Raw genomic sequence first — 22,549 nt, 5'->3', positions numbered from 1 at the left:
CCGTCCTCTTGACGTACCATTGGGATCTCTTGGTTTTATGGTGAGCTGTAGTTCAAATGGTCTGTTCTGGAGACCCAGAACCACCAAAGTCCACCATTATCAGGGTTTCACTTTAAAAGCTGCCCTAATGACTCTCAAAAATGACATGGAAACAAACCAAATTAAAAAATGTAAAGGAATGATAAAAATGATATAAAAACATAGGAGCAAGGTATTAAGTTTGGCTGGTATAGAATGAATTGTTCCAGTGTTGATGCTTTTGTTGTGTACCAGAGAAGGAAGCAGATAAAAAAGCCAGTGCCTGGACAGGGAACATTCTGATCTCTTATGATGTACTGCTTAACAACAATCTCCAATCTCCCATATCTCATTTACTGCTCTGTATTCGGGAGTATCCCGGCCTCTGCCACCATCTTGAAGAAGACCCCTTTCTTCTGTATCAGTCGCTGGGGCTCATCAAACTCCACAACTCTGCCTGCTTCCAGAACGAGCACCCTGCAGGAAATAGGATCTTAGTAAAGTAAATGTATAATCATTTCTTACATTATTATGGTCACAACTACAAAACGGATTTTAAAAATATGTTTTCACCTTTTTATTCTATTACACATGAAAAATTATATACAAGTCAGCAGGTTAAGCTTTAGGCTCCTCTAAAGGTTTTCCATGCTCTTACGTTGCTGTAAAGTCTGATATTTACACATGGAAGTTATACAAATTGGAGCCTCTTGTCTGGGGCCACAGTAAGGAAGGAAAGGATCCTACCTCAGGAGCGGTTATGGGGGATACTGGCAGCCCAGCCCCTCAGTTTGCCCTGGGACAGAATCCATATATTAGAAACACTAAGCTATTCCTGATACACAGAGTTCAGTGGGATGCTGTCAAATTGACAGCGAAGTTCTGCAGATTAAATGGGGTGGAGTTGGTCTCCCAAAGTAACTTTAAGGGCTTTGCTGTCCATTTGTTTGCTAGGTCCTGCAGAGTGCAGGACAAAGCCAGCTGGTGCAGATCCAGCTGCTCTGCCCACTCCTATTCGGTTTTGATGCCGATGCACTAGAGTAGACTGTGGCTATCATTTCTGCACCAATGTTTACAGACTTTTACAGATAAGAATTCCTTATCTGAGGACTCAATCCAAAGTTTCAGATGGAAAAAGACAGATGAAAGACAGACCGTTACTGCTGTGCTGTGTCCTTGGGTAGCCCATAGTGCTCTGTGAACCCTTTCTCATGTATGAAATGTTTTATAAACAAAACAATATAACTGTATACATTTCTGCACAGGATAAAAATATTGAAAGCATATAAAACTGTTCTAAAACATATACAATGAACCCGAAACATATTTTTTACTCTAAAGTTCAGGGGAGGTAAGTGCTGGAACATGTTACACCCTAAATATGGGTGCAATATGTTCTAAAGGTTTACATGGCAGTAAAGTGAAGTTAGGTTGTAACATCTAACATGTTACAAATCAACCGATCCCCGTTGTGACAGGAGGCGGGGGATCTTCTCCCCCCGCTCTCTGTCACACTCTGCAAAGAGTGCTTCGCCCACCCGGCCGCATCATTCATTCGCAGAGCTCTGTGAAAAGAAAACAACAAGGTCTGGCAGCCTTTGCGGCTATTGGCTTGTAGTTCTCAATGAACTACCATGGTGCTGTTGAGCACTGTGGTAGTTCATTGATGCTTCCTTTTAGAGGGCCACTTGTTTGAACAAGTTACGCCGGTGTATCTACTGATACACCGGCGTAAATCGAATTTCCCCCCGGCGTATCATTATTTTGTATTCACAAAACAAGATACGCCGGATTTAGGCTAGGATTCGACTAGTGTAAGTCACTTACACTGTCGGATCCTAAATGCAATTCGCCGCCGGCCGCTAGGTGGCGTTTACGTTCAGGTCTCATTTGTTTATGCAAATGAGCCTGATACGCCGATTCCCGAACGAAATCGCGTCGCGTAACTGTCGCTAACGTCGTAAGCGTAAGGTTACCCCTGCTATATGAGGGGTAACCTTACCCTAGTCCCACGTAGGCCATGTTAAGTATGGCGTCGGGTCCGCGTCGTCTTTTCCCGTCGGGTACGTCGTTTTACTAAGTCGTTCTTGAATACGACTTTACGTCAATGACGCACACGTCGGCGTCATTGACGTTTTCCGCCGAGAACTGGAGCATGCGCACTGGGCTATTTTTAGCCCGGCGCATGCGCAGTTCAATCGAAACGGGGGCGCGCTTAATTTAAATATAAGCCGCCCCCTTTGAAATACGCGGGGATACGCCGGGCCAATTACACTACGCCGCCCCAAACTACGGAGCAAGTGTTTGGGGAATACAGCACTTGCTCCTGTAGGTTGGGGCGGCGTAGTGTAAATGGCTTACGCGACGCCCGCCGGAAATCTACGGGAATATGGCCCTATGTCTGCAAGAGCCCTGCAATGCACTGACAATCTGCTGATCGTGGGTGCAAAAAAAAAATAATGCACATTTTTTACCTGCAAAAAGATGTGCATTTATAATGAACATATCATTTTATTTTGATTGCCAACAATTTCCATCAGAGGCTGCACTGACAATAGCTACATTGGTTCCTTTAATAAAATACTTTTACCTTTCACTGTCCATGACGGTGTGCAATCTGTGCGCTATGGTCAGTACAGTGCAATCAATGAATGCATTTCGAATGGTGCTCTGAACCAGATTATCTGTTTCCATATCAATGGAGGCCGTTGCTTCATCTAGAACCAGAATCTTTGTCTTCCGGAGTAAGGCTCGAGCAAGACAGATCAGCTGCCTCTGTCCAACGCTGCAATACAAACATTACAATTTACAGCTAATCTCCGAGCATGAAAGTACATAAAACATTCAAACTACACATACAAGATGTTATACCTTCTAAAAGCACTTGTAATTCTGTCCAGCCACTTTCGTAAACTTAGCACCCTTTCCAGACAAGCACCTTGACTTCCAGTGCAGCAGAACTTGGTCAAGGCCACTGGGTCAAAACACCCCCCCAGCTTGTCATTAGGGCTATGAAAGGGTAACTCTTTATAGCAGTCAGACATGGTGCCAACATCCCGTCTTGGGGCCACCCTCAAGTTGGAGTGTTTGGTAGTATGTACGCCTGCAATAAAGTTGATTTTACTTTGGTGACATCATCAGGGTGTGGCCCATTGTTCTCCTGATAGTGCATGGAGCAAGGACGTACTTGTAGGCAAACACCAGAGATATCTTGGACAATGCAGAGGATATGGGCACTTGGAATGGTATTATCCTTCATTGGCTTCTACTCAATGATAAGATATTTTTACTTTGATAAGGAAGAAGTTTACAATCAGTGTTCATATTCCCTAAGCTTAAAATATTCTTTGCTACAGGTGCAGTCTATTGTCTCCCCTGTAGGTGGTCGGGAACATGGTTCCTCTATGGTTTGCTGGGAAAGCTATCCAATTGGAATGCCATATGACTCTGGCAGCCATCTTGGGTCAGGCAGAGCGTATTTAGGACGCTGGCTCCCAGGCTTGGTGCACAGTTTGCATGTGGGTAGTGTAAGGACAGATCACCAGTCTGGTAGGGACAGTGATTAATGGCAGGTAGAGGTTCATGACAAGTAGGGAAAGGATAGGGACACACCTCCCTTTCTGGAGTCCTCCCAATTTGGGTACGGACCAGCCAAGCCGCATTCCACCCCTCAAGAGAGATGCTGTCAGCACATCTGAGATTTGCTCTGCTACATGTAAAATTGTTCAATACTTTATTTTCTAATAATCTTCCATTTAATTGGATTCGGAAGTTCTCTGAAGGAAAGCACTCAAGTGAAGTAGTTAGTCGGAAATTCCTTGCTGAACTGCTGAAGGGCTTCAACTCTACAGCAGAGAAGGGCAGTGCCAGTGTAATAAAGCTCTACTTATCCTCTACTGCCCCATACAGATCACAATGTGTGCGTACCTGAGGTTCTCTCCTCCCTCGGAGATGTCATGGTAGAGTTTCTTGGGAAGAGACTGCACAAAGTCCTTCAGATGACACATGTCCAGAGCATTCCAGAGCTCCAGATCTGAATGTTTGTCTAACGGATCCAGGTTCATCCGGAGCGTTCCTGAGAATAAAACTGGGTCCTGGAAGCAAACGGCACTCAGTTAAATATAATCCAGAACTAAAATCATCAAAAAACAAAATGTACTGAAAATGATTGTCAGAATCCTAAGCTGTAGTTTGCATATTAAAACTGAGTAGGTGTGGGCGCATGCGCGGAGCTCAGCTGGACGGACATGTCAGGCTGAGGCTCCGCTCCGTGTACGAGAATACCCGTGGATAACCACCAGTAAATCGAGCTGAACACGGGCAGGAACACGGACACATCTCCCTGAGAGGTGAGAGACACCCCCCGAATATACAATGGTTCTTGGGGGAGCAAGGAGCAAGAATAAAAACGGCTTAGGCTGTGGAGCGCAGCAGACAGCAAATACAGCTAAAAAGGCGCCAGGCTCCACAGACAAAATCACCTCAGGGAAGGGGACAAAGAAACTGACAAAATCAGCAAAACTAATGTCAGCACATAGTGACTTGGGCTCAGAAAGCGAGGAGGAGGAGGTCATAGACATGACACCATCTAGTAACCAGGATTTAGCAATCCCCTCAGGATTACTGAAGCAATTTGAAAGAATGCTTCATAAAGCCCTAAAAGTTACCTCAGACCAAATTACAACTAGTCTCACAAAAGAGATAAGGGAAATTGGATACCGTACTGAAGTTCTGGAGACTAAAATGGAAGAGGTAGAAATATATACACAAGACTGCCTGACAGAAATAGATTCTCTTAAGGAAGAAAATTAGGTGCTGCAGAATAGACTGGAAGATTTCGAAAATCGCGCCAGGAGGTCCAATATTAGATTCAGGGGGATCCCTGAGTCAGTCATAGACCTGCAGGGCACTGCAATGGCTATATGTCAAGAGCTAATACCAGGATTGGAGGTAGAAAGACTGGAAATGGATAGGATCCACAGGGCACTCACACCCAGGAAAACTGACGGTCCACCTAGGGACATAATAGCCAAGTTCCACTTTTACAAGACAAAGGAACAAGTAATGGAAGCTGCCAGGAACAAAAAGAACCTGTCATTCCAAGGGTATGAATACCAAATTTTTGCAGACATATCACAGCTTACTATAGCAAAAAGAAGAGCCATGAAACCTCTCCTGCTGGAGCTGCAGCGCCACAATATAAAATACCAATGGGGCTTCCCCTTCTCCCTGCGATTTACACTTCAGGGAACGAAAATTGTCTGCAGAAACCCGGAGCAGCTACGCCAAGCCCTGCTGGATTTCAAGATTGTAGAAGGATCCACTACAACAAATACGGTTCGCAGAAGAGCAGCATCTACCTCTTCACACAACAGCCCTTCTAACCAGGAGCACAATAACGGCACACAGCAGTCACATATACGTGGCAGATTCGTTGCACACACCCAGGATCAAGAGGACACAATGGACTGAAGTTCCCTTGCAAAAATCCTCTGACTCTTCCATTTCTTTTTCCTCACAGATATGTAGCTTCCCTGAACTGACAGAACCTGAGAGAGTGAAAATCTTTCATTCTCACTTGCATTTTAATTGTATTTTTATATATGTAATTTAAGCTTACGTGTCTACCACTCCCTTCATCCCCAAAACGTGACCACATGGGTAACCCCATATTCATCACAGGTCACATTACATGAACTTACAGTTGGATTTAACCCTCACCCCACTTTTGATACTCCTAGAGCAAGTGTCTGGGTAACACTTATTTTAATTTATTAATTTCCTGGCGAGCAAATTTCAAAACACCACAGCACCCTCTACTGACCATAACAAAAGTACTTAGTTCACTTCATTCTGTCGCATGTTTTGCCCAACCTCCTTTAATACTACCACTTTACTAAAATTACATTAGAATTTAGAGGCATAAATCTGCTGTGGTTGGAGCGGCAGTCTTCCTTGCCCCCCATACATTTCAAATTTTGCGCCCAGGAGCAAAGCCAGCTCGTTCAGTTCTCAACAGTTTATTTATAGCAATCATTTATAGGTATCCATATGGATAAGTTAAATATGTTTCAGTATGCGGGTCTCCATTGCACGGATACTACATGCGCCTCATTGAGCTCTCCTCTGGTCCTCGCAATAATATGCGGGGATCAGACAAGGGCACCCTTTCCCTTGAGGGGGTCACACCTTCCCCTTCACGGGACCTACTTGAATGCGCATTTAGAACGTTAAAGCCTAATGTTATAACATGTAGTAATGTTTCTCATTTTCTTTTTATATTATTTTTCTCCCAACCCTCTCCTTTCCCTCTTCCACATCTGTCTGCATGGAGTAGGCCGGGAGAAAACAGCTCATGGAATCACGGTAAGAATAGCATGTTGGTTTGGCTATCATGGCTCCGTTGAACATACTGTCACTTAACATACATGGTCTGAACTTACCACAAAAACGCACAAAAGCATTTAGATACTTTCAGGCCAAGAAAGCACACGTGATTTGCTTGCAAGAAACTCATTTCACCCCTACAGCTACCCCAAAATACTATAATGCATCCTATCCACAAGTATACACTGCATCTGCTTCTGTTAAAAAGAGAGGTACCTTGATAGCATTCCACAGAACTACACCATTCACTCTGAAGTCAGAAATCAAGGACCCAGAGGGCCGCTACATAATTTTAACTGGTTACATTATGGACGCGGAAGTGACTATTGTGTCCTATTACGCACCTAACATCAACCCATTGGCATTCATGTCACACCTCTTTCAAACAATCAACGCACATAAGATGGGATCCCTATTTGTGTGCGGGGACTCCAACCAGGTCCTCCTCCCATTCCTAGACAAAACGCCCTATTCCCCTCCGAGCAATCAAGCTAAATGGACTTTCTCTAATCTTTTAACCAAATACAATCTAGTGGACTCTTGGAGAGAAACCAACCCAACACAACGCAACTATACATATTTCTCTAATCCTCACCAATCCTCTAGCCGTATAGACCACATATTTTTAACAACGGGAATGCTGCCGGAGGTGCTCACTTCCAGCATCATTCCCATACCCTGGTCAGACCACAACGCGGTAATTACCACAGTAGCATCAGCGATCCCAAAGAATCACGATCCTACATGGTATCTCCCGGAGATACTGCTCAAACACCCAATCTACTGTGCAGAGATTGAGCACAGATTAAAAGAATACCTTGAACTAAATGCAACCCCAGAAATCTCCCCGCTTACACTCTGGGAAGCGCATAAGCCGGTCTTGAGGGGGATTCTACAACGTCAACTGGGAACCCCTAAGCGCGAACGTAAACAATTGGCAAAAAACCTCGAGACAGAACATAACTTAGCATTCCTGGCCTTCCAACATAATCATACTTCCAAGTCTAAAGCCCGGCTTGATAAAGCGAGATTAGAATACGACCTCTTCCTCACAGAATCCGCAGACAAAACCTTACTTAGGTCCAGACACTCTTTTTATAAAAACGCCAACAAACCTGGGACATACTTAGCAAGAGCACTAAACTCAATTAATAAAACCCACAATCCAATAAGACTAAAAATTGCAAATAAATATTTATCCAGTAACCCAATCAAAATAGTACAAAAATTCAGCTCACATTTAAAAAAACTGTACTCGGAAGCAAACTCGTTTAGCGAATCAGACGCAGAATCCTTTTACTCACAGATTAAATTACCGCAATTAAACGAAGCTCAAAAATCACAGTTAGACGAGATAATAACACAAGAAGAAGTAGTTGTAGCAATTAATGACCTAAAATTAAACAAACGACCTGGTCCGGACGGGTTCCCAGCTAGATATTATAAAACTCTTAAAGATCTAGTATCCCCCAGGTTGGCAGAAGCCTACAATGACTTGTTGAAACAAAAATCCTTCAGGCAAGAGTCATTAATGGCCACTATATGTATGATCCCTAAACCACACACAGACACCACTCTTAGTGAAAACTACTGCCCAATATCTATGCTGAACACCGACATCAAATTGCTAGGCAAAATACTAGCACGCCGTCTAAATAAATTTATCGGGTCACTGATCGATAGAGATCAGGTAGGGTTCATGCCCAAAAGACAGGCAGGGGATAATATAAGGAGGGCAACTTTAATTGCACACATAGCCAAGAAGAGAGGGATCCCAGCGTGTTTTGTCTCCTTAGACTTAAAGCAGGCTTTTGACTCCGTTTCTTGGTCTTACTTGGAATATAATTTGCGGAAATGGGGATTTGGACCTAATTACATAAATTGGATCCTAGAGTTGTACAAAAACCCTAAAGCGTATTAGGCTATCCCAACTTCTTACATTACTATCATGCAGCACAACTAGCAAATTTAGTGAAATACCATGCAACGCACGAGACACCACTATGGGAATCTTTAGAAGCGTTAGAATGCGACCCTATCTCAATATCCAACGTACTCTGGATCACCCCAAACTTACGTAAACATATAAGTAATCCCGTCCTTAAGCACGCACTATCCTTATGGGATAGAATTAAAACCAAGAATCGCCTACAATCCCCACATTCGCCGTTACTCTCATTCTTCAAGAATCCGGCTTTTTACCCAGCATGGGTTTACCCCGGCACTTTCAAAGAATGGGTGAAAAGGGATTGCATCCAAAAACATAATTTTTTTTTCAATTCTTCCTCCATGATCCCCTTCCCTACACTATGTGAATCATACGGTATCCCTCAAAAGGAACTATTCAGGTACCTGCAAATTAAAAACTTTTTTTTTACCCATGGCAGACGCACCTGCCCTACCAATTCAGCTATCAGTTTTTGAAACCTTTTGTACAAAAGACCCGCACGCAAGAGGCTTGATATCTACCCTTTACTCCCAACTAACCACGCAACCCAACACCGAGAAACTTTTATATGTCCGCCGATGGGAGGAGGACCTGGAAACAGAATTGAGTGACTCAGACTGGAGCCAAATATGGTCTAACACTAAAACAGCATCCCCAAATACTTGCGTCAGAGACGAACTATAAAATGCTTTCTAGATGGTACCTTGTGCCAGCTAGAATAGCTAAATACACACATAATTACTCTGAGCTATGCTTTAGGGAATGCTCTAACACAGGAACTTATTACCACGTCTGGTGGTCGTGCCCGAAAGCGCGGACATTCTGGTTGGAAATATTTCAATTGGCTTACATCCTGACAAAAAAGAATATTCATCTAGACCCCAAAATAGCTTTACTCAATTTAAAACCTGATGAATTATCGCATACACAATTTATACTTATTAGGCATCTCTTCACAGCCGCCAAGCAAACTCTTGCAAAAGCATGGAAATCCCCAAATTTGTCAGTAATGGAAGTTATATCTAGAACAAATACAGCAATGGTTCATGCCAAAATGTCTGCCATAGACTCGGACACGATCACCAAATTCGAAAAAGAGTGGAAACCCTGGATCACTTACACAATGTCAAATGCATTTAATGATGATGTGATGATGCCTTGGTAGCCCAGCCATCGTAGCAATAGCTGCATTTCTTGCTCAAGTAAAGTTGCCTCCCGGCCTGGTTCTGCAGACTCCCCTGACCTATCCGCCTCCCGGCCTGGTTCTGCAGACTCCCCTGACCTATCCATCCCCTCCTTCCCCCCCCCCCCCTTTTTTTTTTTTTTTTAATTTATTTATTTATTTTTTCTTTTTCTTTCTTTCTTTCTTTTTTCTTCTGTTCCACTCATCGCTTCAAAGATTTCAGTATATATTTCGCTTAAGTAATCTTAGGTGGACAACGGGAAAATTAAGCTTCCACGGTTTGACAAGATAAGATAAATAGACTTAATTATCGGGTTTATCAGTTTGGAATATACGGCATTAAGTTTATTTACAAGTTATACTACCACAGAATTAACATGCTACAAGAATGGTATATACTTTTCCACTAAGGTTGCTTTATTAACGTTATTTGAAATCTTTCGAGATAACATCTTTATGAACGAATCTTCACCCTAATTGTAATGTTTTCATCTTACAATGTTTGAACAAATCTTTTGACAATCACAAATAAAGATATTTTGACAAGAAAACTGAGTAGGTGTGGCCTAAAGTGTATGTCTTGTTCCAAGAAAAGATTATTGTTGAACTAGTCACTAAATGCTATGGGAACATTCACATCATATCCACTCCCACAGAGCGGTTGCCACCTGTCTGGGATTCACCCGGACAGTTCGGATTTGGAATCGTGCATCCGGGTTTCAGACTGCCTGAAACCCGGACACATTATTCAAACTGGACTATGGCTTCCCAGCAGGGTTGCTGGCTGCAGTTGTCTAAGCTAAGGGTGTCTTTTACATGCTCTTTCATGCTGCCCAAAGCCAACACTAACAATCCTCCCCCCCCCCAAACACACACAGGACGGGAGAGGGCTCGATCTGCACCTCTTTCACCAGCACCATCCCTCTGTCTGCCCACACTCCAATCCCTGGTGATGTGCCTCAGAAAAGGAAAGTTGGGGCTGGAAATCTGAAGTCCAGCAGCCTCAGATACATCTGGATGAGAGGTGCTGACTTCCAAGGGGTGAGTGAGCTCACCATCCATTTCTCTCTGTGACTGAATTCTCACCCTTCTCTCTCCTGCCTCTGAGTGAGTACACTAAGGCAAATCAGGGTTCTAAGAGCACCCCTTACATCAGAGTTCCCCTTTACACCAGAGGCCATAGTGTTTCCCCTTACATCGGAGTCTCAGTGTCCCCCCTTGAATCAGGGTTCCCCATTATATTAGAGTCCCCAGAGTTATCCCTTACATCAGAGTCTGCAGAGTCCCCCCTTACAGTGAGAGGGAACTCTGCGAGTTCAGATGTAAAAGGGGAACTCTCATGTAAAGGGAGACTCTTGTTATTAACGTCATATGATTAGAAATGTTATTTAATAGCAAAATATATGTGTAGTTTATACTGTCGCTAAAGTGTTCGGGTTTGACTTGAAGAAAAGGTGGCGATCCTGTCCCACAGTCCTTTTTTAAACGACACTTGGACTGAAAGAAGTGAGCAAGATCCAAGGCCTCCTTTAGTCTAATGAGAACCTCCAGAGCCAAGAGCTGCTGACATCCTTCAGTTGTAAGGCATAGTGGGTGGGTGTAATGTGAGGAAGATTCATGGGTGTCAGACACTTCTTGAATGAAAAGAGATTTTATTTCTCTTGAACAGAACAGTGGGAGAGAGGGTTAGGGCCAGGACATCCTTAGGTAGTTGCAATGTTAATTAGCAGATTCCGAAACTTCTACAAGTAGGCAGCCATGCAGGGAAAGGCATCCAGCAAGACTCCACATCTGCATGTGTAGGAGCGCTGTCGCCTATGGCAACAGTCTTAGAACAGTTCCTAACACAAGACGTAACAAAACTCCTTTACTTTCTCTACAGTCACTTCTTGTAGGTTCTCAACCCACTGAGCTCCCAGTCTCTCTCACTAGACTTGCTGATTCACTGCCTCCGAATCCCTTCAGCTCTTCCAATCTTTACTTAACCACTAGTCATCCGCCCACCGTCAAAAGACGGCGGGAGGAAGACTCTGTTATCCTGGGTGGACGTCATATGACGTTGCGCCTTTAAAAAACACTAGGGCGCGCGCGCCCGGTGCACGTGCCCGGCGGCCGCCGGGCACCAGCGATTGCTCAGGAACTGAACAGGAAAGTGGATCTGTGTGTGTAAACATACAGATCCACGTCCTATCAGGGAGAGGGGACTGATGGTGTGTCCCTTGTATATAGGGACAACCATCGGTCACCTCCCCCAGTCACTCCCTCCCCCCACAGTAAGAATCACTAATTAGGGAATACATTAACCCCTTCTTCGCCCCCTAGTGTTAACCCCTTCCTTGCCAGTCACATTTATACAGTAATCAATGCATTTTTATAGCAGGGATCGCTTTATAAATGTGAATGGTCCCAAAAATGTGTCAAAAGTGTCCGATGTGTCCGCCGCAGTCACGGTAAAAATCGCCGATCGCCGCCATTACTAGTAAAAAAAAATAATAATAAAAATGCTATCAATGTATCCCCTATTTTGTAGACGCTATAACTTTTACGCAAGCCAATCAATATACGCTTATTGCAATTTTTTTTTTTTACCAAAAATATGTAGAAAAATACATATCGGCCTACACTGAGGAAAAAATTTGTTTAAAACAAAATGGATATTTATTATAGCTAAAAATAAAAAATATTGTGTTTTATTTCAAAATTGTCCTTTTGTTTATGGCGCAAGAAATACAAACCACAGAGGTGATCAAATACCACCAAAAAAAAGCTCTATTTGTGGGGAAAAAATAATAGAAATTCCATTTGGGTACAGTGTTTCATGACCGCGCAATTGTCATTCAAAGTGTGACAGCGCTAAAAGCTGAAAATTGGTCTGGGCAAGAAGGGGGTGAAAGTGCCCTGTAGGCAAGTGGTTAAAGGGGTTGTAAAGGTAAATGTTTTTTTCACTTTAATGCATTCAATGCACTAAGGTGAAAAAACATCTGAGTATTAGTGCCCCCCCCCCCCCCCCGATTACTTACCTGACCCCTTGAAAGTTCCACGCCATGAACGAGCAGGCTTCTCGGCCGTCTTCCCGGCTCATTCATTGGTTGATTGAAAGCAGCGCAGCCATTGGCTTGCGCTGCTATCAATCACATCCAATGATGCAAGTATTAGTGGCCCCCCAGCCCCCCCCGATTACTTACCTGACCCCTCGAAAGTCCCACGCTGTAAATGAGCAGGCTTCTCGGCCGTCTTCCCGGCTCATTCATTAATTGATTGAAAGCAGCGCAGCTATTGGCTTGTGCTGCTGTCAATCACGTCCAATGACGCGGCACGCCGGGGGCGGGACCGAGTGATACAGTGATCGACTATGGCCGCCGGCTGTATCACAGGAGCGCGCCCGCAAGCACTCAACACCATGCAAGCTCACTCGCATTAAGGTATTGAGTCCTTGCGGGGGAGCCGAGACAGCAGCCGAGGGACCCCAGAAGACCAGGTTCGGGGCCACTCTGTGCAAAACGAGCTGCAGGGTGGAGGGAAGTATAACATGTTTGTTCTTTAAAAAAATTATATTATATATATTTATATTTATTTAGTGATCCTTTAAGTATCTTTCTCAAGCATCACCCCCGCTCCTTAGCTTGGCACTCCGGATACTTCTCAAGCTTCACCCCACTGCCCTGCTCAGTCCCTGGCCTGGCACACAAAGCTGCTCTGCAATCGTCACCTCGACTGGCTGAATGATGCGGTGACGTGCGCGACGCTGGAAGGTAAGTACTTCCACGCATGCAAGGGAGTTTTTATCCTCTTGAAATCCGTCGGCTGGATTTTTATCCGCCGATAAATATCCGCTAGGCCGTACACACGACCGGATCTATCTGCTGGAACTGATCAGCGGATCAATCCCAACGGATCGATCCGGTCGTGTGTACGGGGCCTTAGGGTAAAATCAATTGATCCCTAGCAATGAGCCAAGGTAACTACACCTGGCAGGTACATTTAGGAGCAACTCTGCCTAGTCATCAGGGTGCTACAGAAGTATGAGTGCTGCAATTGCTAAACTTCTTCTGAGAATACCTGCTGCCTGGCTGTCCCAGGACTTCCTTACTTTCTGGCTGGTGTTTTTGACAGAGGGGGGCACAATGTATTTGTGGGGAAGTTACCATCTTTTAAAGTTTAACCCCAGCCTTGCCTATATTATTTCATAGCTGCACAGGATCCTGTCCTGGACTGAAATTGCCTACGCTGATTTCACTGCACACTGTGAGCTTCTCACAATGTGCTCCAGAAGATGCAGCAAGTCAGTTAGAGGCTGCATCATTTTCATTTAGGACAGTCTGCATGCAAATGCAATCTGCCTGGAAATACCCACTAATCCAGACTGATGTCCACCCAGCAAGACATTATGTATCAGTGCTGAGGGCTCCTGAAGGGATTATTGAGGCAGGATGATGTGAGGTTTTCATGAAGAAATGTACAACACCCCACAGCCCCGCCCCCTTCCACCAGCCCTGATCTGCCTGGATTACATAGAGAAGCACTGACATCACTGTGTCTAAAATGCTAAGAGCTATGTGATGAAAACAAAGCAATTAAAAAACAAAATGTCATTAGGATGTTGATTAAGGGAGAAGGAAGGTACAGGGAAGGTAAAATATAAGTAGTGTTAGACTGGCCACACAGAACCTTGGGTTGCAGGAAATAAATTTGCTTGATTTCCCCATCAATGCAGACATTGTTAATGAGGCAGTCCATCCTGCTGGGCCACCGTCTTCTCCCAGCGGGGTGGGTGGTATTAAGCCGTCTATGCCACGCCAGGAGAAGACTGATTTTTTTGTCAGCGTTCATAGGTAAAACCCAGCATGCTGGTTGTCGATCGATCAACTTGGTACATTCAGCCTGCCCATACACGGTTCGAATTTTGTCTGGTGACTGCTGAACTGGCCGAGATTAAAACGGTGTATGGCCGGCCTTAAGGTGGTAAGGCAGGTTTCCCAATGTCTACCTAAAGCTCAAACGTTTCTTTTTAGTTCATGAAAGAAATTGAAATTACTTAAATGCATCCCTGTCTGGTTTCTTATTTCCCCCCCTCACCTCCTGTACTGGTGACAACTGTCAAATGTTTGATTACCCTTCACTTTATGGACCAATAGAGAGAACGAATCTCACCATCAGGGGACAAAGAAACGTGACAAAGGTTCCAACACTTGTAACACCATCCAAAACGGAAACGTTTTGAGAAGTCTGGTCTGCTAATCTGTAATCCCCCCTATTTCTAGAAGAAAACACGCAGGATTCAAATAATGGGATCTTCAGAATAGGATTGATAAAAACCAAATATAGAAAAATGTTAAACAGCAACCAATAGCAATCCAAGTTGTTTTATGGCAGTTGAAGCAGAAGTAAACCCTCCTATTCTTTTCCACCAAGGAAGCTGCCATATTGGGCTCTGTTTGATCTGCAACTGCCATGATGCTGCACATGTGATCAGGTATGACACCAGCCATTTGATAGTTTGGCAGTTTGGTTGAGAGCCATAGGCGTGCGCACAGGGTGTGCCGGATGTGCCCAGGCACACCCTAATCATTCTTTGCAGCACAGATACCCCCTACCACCCTGGCTCCCCACTCTTTTCCTCTGCAGCACCTCCGGCTTCCCTTCTCTCCTTCCGGCTGTTGCTGCGGAGATGTTTTAGGATGAGTGAGGGAAGGGACCGTTAAATATGTATTTATCAGCCCCTTCCCTTTCTGAATGAACGTGGTGAGTGATCGGTAGTGTGTGTCTGAGCTTTGGGGTGCACACCCTAATGCAATAGGCTGCGCACACCTATGTTGAGAGCACAACCAAATGTGACAGCAATTCTGGCATGCTGGGAATGTAAATGTTTTTGAAGCTGTTAAAGTGATGGGTTTAGTTCCACTTTAAGAAACGGAATACCAACATCCAATTGGTCTCTATACTGTTTATTCTTCACTTCTTTGTGTCTGTTTAATATAAGATCAGATCCATTTATTTATCATAGACTCACCTGTGGTATGATATTAAATTTGCTCCGTAAATCATGGAGACCGATAGTAGCTATGTCAATCCCATCCACCACAATCTTGCCTCCTGCCCTCTCCACAACACGGAATAAGCAGTTTGTGAGTGTAGATTTCCCAGCTCCTGTTCTCCCAACAATACCAAGCTAAAAAAAGAAAAAAACACATTCAATGATCTCTAACAATACAATGGCATTGAAAAGCCTAAAAACGGACAGTAAGGAAGATTAACCTGCACATTCGTAAAGAACAGAATAGCAATAGCATTCCATATGAAACTGGAGAGCCCATTGGCAGCACCTAGTCCTATCCAAATGCCCTCTAATTACCGTCACCCTCCTAATCTCACCATAGACATTATAGTCAGTTCTGCTTTACATCACAGCCCTCTTTACATTACAGTGCCCCTTTACAGTGCAGTCCTCCTTACATCACAGTGCCCCTTTACATTAATGTAACAGGAACTGCCCTGTAAAGGGGGGCACTGTAATGTAAAGGGAGGCTGTGATGTAAAAGGGGCACTGTAATGTAAGAGGGACTGCTCTGTAAGGAGGGCAATGTAATGTAAAGGAGGGCACTGTGATATAAAGGGGACTGCACTATGATTACAGTGCCCCTTTACAGCGCAGTCCCCTTTATATTACAGTGCCCCTATAAATCACAGCCTCCTCCATTACAGTGCCTCTGCAGTCTGCCCCCCCCCTTCTCTAACATGACACTTCCCCATTCTAATGTCTGCCTCCCCTGTGCAGGACTGCTACTTTTGGCAGGGCAGGGCTTGTGATCAGTCTGTGTGTCCTTTCCTGGCTCCCCCATCCATCCGACAATGTAATTCTATCAGCGGGGCAGGAGCGGGAGGAGCTCTCCATTATAATCTGCAGCTACTCCTGGCCCCCGCCCTGCTGATTGGATGACATTGTCAGCTGAGTGTGTGATGGAAGTGAAATAAATTAATATTTTATTCTATGCTATTTTGTGTTATGATTACTTTCCTCCTGAGCTACTCAAATGTTACATATGTATGTATGGGTATATGTTACAATAGTGTTTGTTTTCCTTAAGAGTTTATATCAGATATGATGTTTTAAAAGTTACAAGTACATCTTAAACTTTGAAAGGAGGCAAAAGAGCTATTCATATGTCATTCTTCCTCAAGCTCGTCACTCCTAAACAGCTTCGCTCAAAACCCTCCTCCTCCTCCTCCTCCTCCTTCTGTTTATTCTTCTAGTTTTACTGAAGGAACCATATATGGCTAAACCCTTGCAGAGCTGACCAAGGACCCCTGTATATGGACATTCCATAATGGACTTACACGAGGCATTTGTGCTAATTGAAGGCTTTTGAAACGTGTGCAGAACAGACGTCACAGGGGGGCGTGTAATAGGGGGGTGAACTGTATGAAACTGGCCAATGTGAATGCATATGTTTTGTGATTTCATATTGTTTATAAAGCTATAGGAAATAAAGGCTTGGTTTCTTTATGGCTGAACGCTGAAAGGTAAGAATGTAGATTTTTTTTCTCTCTGGTCTGCATGTTTCACTATTATGATTTGGGTCAAACGGCAGAAATGGGGTTTTGCCCTGAGGTTGTATCAGGGGTCAATCGTTATCAAGTGTGCGGAGGAGGCAGAAGAGGACATACAGACTGATCACATGCCCTGCCCTGCCAAAAGTAGAAGTCCTGCACAGGGGAGGCAGACATTAGAATGGGGAAGTATCATTTTAGAGAAGGGGGGGCAGACTGCAGGGCACTGTGATGGAGGAGGCTAGGGGCACTGTAATATAAAGTGGACTGCACTGTAAAATGCACTGTAATCTGGTCTGTGATAGCTCTGTGTGGACCACGGTCACCGCTCATCTCCTGCTGTGCGGCATCAGTCATCAACAGGTGTAGATCAGCACCAGTCCACGGCCTGAGGGTTGAGGAACCCTGGTCCAAATCTAAGGTGAGCTTTAACAGAAAGGAGACATGTTGTGCAAGGTGAAAGGTCCTTAAGATTTGGTTGGGGGTATTAGGCGCAGAAGAGGGGTTATGAGAATTGAGGGTTTCACGTAAAGGAGGTAATGGGATGAGAATGGTAGTTGCAGGGGGCCATAGGGTTTGGGGATGCTAGAGCTGATACAGGAGGAGGTGTGGGATTGACATTCAGTGCCCTGGTTATTGTTCCTCAACAGAGCCCAGGTGACTCCGCTTAACCCGCTGAAATTATTCTTTATAGAAATGGAAGGGGCTCAGGATTAAAATTCAAAATAACCCTAAAAGTTTCCCAGTTACCATTCCTTTTTTGAGTGTGGTTTGCTACAGATAATGCCACTTTCTCTGGTGCAAAGTACAGTGTTTTTGCATCTCCAAGTATGACTGACCAACCACCAATCTTATATTCTCATTATATTCTAGTATAATTTTTCTGCATGGATGTCCCCAGTAATAAACCTTCTAATCACCTTCTCTGTAGTACGCAGCTGAAAGGTGACATCACGGAGAGCCAAGTCATAGTCTTCCCGATATCTGGCCTGATAGTTGGTAAATTCAATCACTCCTTTGTCCGGCCACTCCAAGGGCGGTCTTCTAGCGATAACCCAGGGGGCCTAGAACCAAACATAAATATTCATCTATTGAACTCAATTCATTTGAACAAATTCAAATATCTTTTCTACACTGCAGCAGAGGAGAGATCACTGTACCTCTTTCTCCATGTCTTCATATTCACAAACACGTTCTATGGCTACTCCGTTAGTCTCAATCTCACAGGCTTTACGTACCCAGAAGTTTAATGTCTGTGTGATCTGGAGAGAAGAAGGAAAATTAAGGCATCCATCTATTGGAATGAAAAATAGGTTGTATTTTCTGTGGTGTACATATTATGTGTTATTATTACTACAGTGTTTACCTTAAAGTGATTCTTTATGTGACTTTCACATTTTTACATGTTTGCCCTTCCACGTTACAGTTATTAAATTTAATATAGTGATTTGCAGATGGACCACTAGAGGGAGCAAATGCTGAATTTGCAATCACTCTGCCTCCCTTAAAGTGGGGGTTCACCCAAAAAAAAATATTTTTAATTGCATCTAGCAGATCCAGCATGTTAAGGACATTACATTTTGGCATTTTTTTTTCTCTCAGCACATACCTTTATATCCTGATGTTGTCCAGGGCTTCCGGGTTCCGATGACTGCAGGACTGGGCGTTCCTATTCTTCCGTTCGATGATTGACGTCTTGTGAAACAGGTGACCTGTCGCACAACGCGCGTCACCAGACGTCGGGAAAGAGCCGAGCTGCGAGTCGGCACTATACGGCGCCTGTGCAGTCAGCTCTACACGGCGGGCGCAGGCGCCGTATAGTGCCGACTCTTAGCTCGGGTATTTCCGGAAATCTGGTGACGCGCGTTGTGCGACAAGTCACCTGTTTTACAAACCGTCAATCATCCAACGAAAGGATAGGAATGCCCAGTCCCGCAGTCATCGGAAGCCTGAGGCAGGGATAGGAACGCCCAGTCCCAGAGTCGTCAGAATGCGGAAGCCCTGGGCAAAATCCAGATATAAAGGTAAGTACAGAGCAAAAAAAAAAAAAAAAACTGCCGAAATGTAATGTCCTTACTCTTGTACTTTTTAATGTAAAAAAACGTTTTTAGGGTGAACCTCCACTTTAACAGCTGGTAATATAAGATAGCAGCCACACAGGGTATGCATTGTTTTTAATGAGTTGGCAAATGGGCTGATTTACTACAACTGGAGTGCAAAATATGGTGCAGCTGTGCATGGTAGCCAATCAGCTTCTATTTTTAGCTTGTTCAATTAAGCTTTGACAAAAAAAAAACACCCAGATCCAGATTTTGCACTCTTCAGTTTTAGGAAATCAACTCCTTAGACTTATGCAAATGAGGCATAAAGATGCAATATTATGCAGCTCTGCAAAGCAGAAAGCGGAGTCTACACAAGTCATAAACAAGTATGGTGCACATATACAATTACAAACTATATGCGGAAACAAGATATTTGAAAATAGCAACATGCATTAAAAATGTACATCTAAAACCAAATCAATGACAAGGAGTATACATTATTTTTAAAGTTTCCTGACTATCAGGCCCCGTACACACGACAGAGGAACTCGACGTGCTTGGCACGTCGAGTTCCTCGTCGAGTTTTGGGATGAAGCTGCCGAGGAGCTCAGCGGGCCGCCTTCTCCCATAGAACAACGAGAAAATAGAGAACATGTTCTCTATTTTCTCGTCGAGTTCCTCGGCGGCTCCATCGAGCCAAAACTGTACACACGACAGAGTTTCTCGGCAGAATCCGGGTTTTGACCGAGTTTCTCGGTGAATTCTGCCGAGAAACTCTGTCGTGTGTACGGGGCCTCACATGTATCTGGAGAATTTTAACTGTAAATTAGTACAATGCTCTCTGATATAAATTAGCATTTCAGCATTAGCAAGACAATGAGAAGACTGAAATGCAGCTATCCCCCAGCAACCAACCAAGTCCTTAAGGATATAAAAATGGAATCTAACCCAATGTTAAAGGAAACAGCAAAATGTTTGCTTAGTTTTGCTCAGCCAATCTGTCACATTCATCTCTACAACTAAGTCCATGTGGGACTGTAGGTAGGTGCAGTCTACTTTCTCCACTGCAGGTGGTGCTGGTTCACAGTGGCAATGCAGGTGGAGGAGGAAGGCGAGAGGAACCTAATTCCTCTATGGTTTAATCGGTCACAGAGAGGCAGCATCTGATTGGAGGCTGGCACCCCATGTGACTTTGGTGACCATCTTGGGTCAGGCAGAGTCTATTTTAGACCCTGGCTCCCAGGTTTGATGTGCATTTCATGTGTGGCTAGAATGGGTTCAGGTCACTCATCTGTCAGGGACAGTGCTTAGTGTCAGGGTGAGGATCCAGATGAGTAGGGAAATTACCAGGACACGCCATCCTTCCTGGAAGCCTTCCCTTTTGGGTATGGACCGGCCAGGCTGCATTCCGCCCCTCGAGACAGATGCTGTTGGCACACCTGAGACCTCCCGCTACTTTTCATCACTGTTACTACCTCTAAAGGCTCGCCGGTCGGGTGCCTTCCTACGGGGATTGTTGTGTATAGCTAAACTTAATTTTCAATATAGTTCTGTTTTCTGTAACTGGACTGAGTGTCTTCTGCCACTGCACCACACTGCTCCAACCTGGGTTTGTAGAATCAAGTTAGATACAAAAGGAGACTTACCCATGCTCCACCGCAGTATTAAAAGATATATGAGTGGAGTGTTGGTGTCCAGGTCAAAACATCCAATACAAATCTATAACTTCAGAAATCCGGCAACCCGAGAGCTTCTTCGTTATGGAACTTTGAGAACCTACGGCAATTGCAACTTTATTAAAATTCTATGAGTAAGGCTTCGGCCGAAATGCATTTTAATGATGTTGCAATTGCTGTAAGTGCGCTAATAAAAGTTCCATAACAAAGAAGCTCTCGGGTTGCCAGCGTTTTGATCTTATGGGTAGAATCAAGTTGTTGATGGTCATGACGTCATCGGCTTCTTCTCAGTCCAGGACCTGATCTCCTGAAGACGACGTGAGCATAGCTTTAGAGCGGAGGATGGTTCCCTATTATCACATTCACCTCACCACATACAGTGAGGCAGTGAGGAAAGCAATACAGTGGTGAGCTACTGAGGACAGGCTCACAGTTCACCTTTATGTAAGTACAGGAAAACAGAAATGATGGAGAATGCTTGGATCTTGCTTTTACTTTCAATCACCTTTTACAGTCAATGGGCACCTTTAGTTTCCAGGCTAAAATATATTTTATCACCATTCAGGTGACCCCCCCCCCTTCAATTTAAATATATTACCTGTACATGTATGTACTTACATTTAGAGCATAGGTGATGGACAATCCCACTGTTCCAGAAGTCATTTTATCACTGCCTTGCATGGCAAACAAAGCAGCAAAGAAAACCATCAAGTTCCCAAGAAATTCCAATCTCACCGCAAGCCACCTTTTGACCAATGATGAAAGAAAAAATGAGTCTAAGGCCCCGTACTCACGACCAAACATGTCTGCTGAAACTGGTCCGCAGACCAGTTTCAGCAGACATGTTTGGCCGTGTGTTGGCCCGAGCGGACCATTTTGGGACGGATCGGACAGGTTTCCAGCGGACAACTGTTTCCCGGACTTGTTTTAAAACAGTCCGCTGGAAACCTGTCCGCCCGGACATGTACGGTCGTCTGTACAGACCTACCGTACATGTCCTGCCGCCCGCATCCCTCGCATGCGTCGAATGACTTCGACGCATGCGTGGAAGCATATTTAAGGCGGCCCGCCCACGTCGCCGCGTCATTGTCGCGGCGACACCGCGTCATCGACGCGGCGACACCGCGGACACGCCCCGCGTAATGTTTACGCGCGGGCTTCTGTTCGATGGTGTGTATAGCCATCGAACAGAAGTCCCCGGGCAGTCCCCGGCCAGACATGTCCGATGGAAACGGTCTGCAGACCGTTTTCATCGGACATGTCCTGCCGTGAGTACAAGGCCTTAGGAAAAAGATCCATTCACGACATATAAATGAGAACAATGATAGGGGACACATTGGCCTCTCATTTATAGTACCTGGTCCTGACAGTGGAGTTGATTTACTAAAACTGCATCACTCAGAATCTGGTGCAGCTGTGCATAGTAACCAATCAGCTTCTAACTTCAGCTTATTAAAGGGGTTTTAAAGGTTCATGTTTTTCACCTTATCCTATGCATTAAAGCGGAGCTCCACCCTAAAGTGGAACTCACGCTGATCGGAACCCGCCCCCCCTCCGGTGTCACATTTGACACCTTTCAGGGGGGAGGGGGGTGCAGATACCTGTCTAAAGACAGGTATTTGCACCCACTTCCGGCCACACAGTCTCGGGTTTTCTGCGGGCAGTTTTCTCCTTCCGTCCTCCCCCAGTAGTGCTCTGGGAACACTCGGCTCCCAGAGCACAGCGGGAGCCAATCAGCGGCGCAGCG

General features: G+C 44.6%; 1 protein-coding gene across 1 annotated transcript in view; it reads right to left on the bottom strand.

Annotated features, from left to right (window-relative positions):
- LOC120927844 (multidrug resistance-associated protein 1-like) overlaps positions 1-22,549 on the bottom strand; it is a 124,105-nt gene continuing 101,556 nt past the window's right edge. The window contains exons 22-28 of the mRNA XM_040338798.1: positions 21,421-21,547; positions 18,245-18,346; positions 18,005-18,148; positions 15,547-15,705; positions 3,946-4,112; positions 2,609-2,803; positions 1-495 (exon numbers count right to left, since the gene is read on the bottom strand). Coding sequence (XP_040194732.1) covers positions 372-495; positions 2,609-2,803; positions 3,946-4,112; positions 15,547-15,705; positions 18,005-18,148; positions 18,245-18,346; positions 21,421-21,547 — 1,018 coding nt within the window. The 3' untranslated portion in view covers positions 1-371. The remainder of the gene's footprint in view (positions 496-2,608; positions 2,804-3,945; positions 4,113-15,546; positions 15,706-18,004; positions 18,149-18,244; positions 18,347-21,420; positions 21,548-22,549) is intronic.

The sequence above is a fragment of the Rana temporaria genome, chromosome 2 (genome assembly GCF_905171775.1).
Source record: "Rana temporaria chromosome 2, aRanTem1.1, whole genome shotgun sequence".
Taxonomy (NCBI): Eukaryota; Metazoa; Chordata; class Amphibia; order Anura; family Ranidae; genus Rana; species Rana temporaria.
The sequence above is the reverse complement of the archived record's forward strand: the minus strand, read 5'-3'. Positions and strand labels throughout refer to the sequence as shown.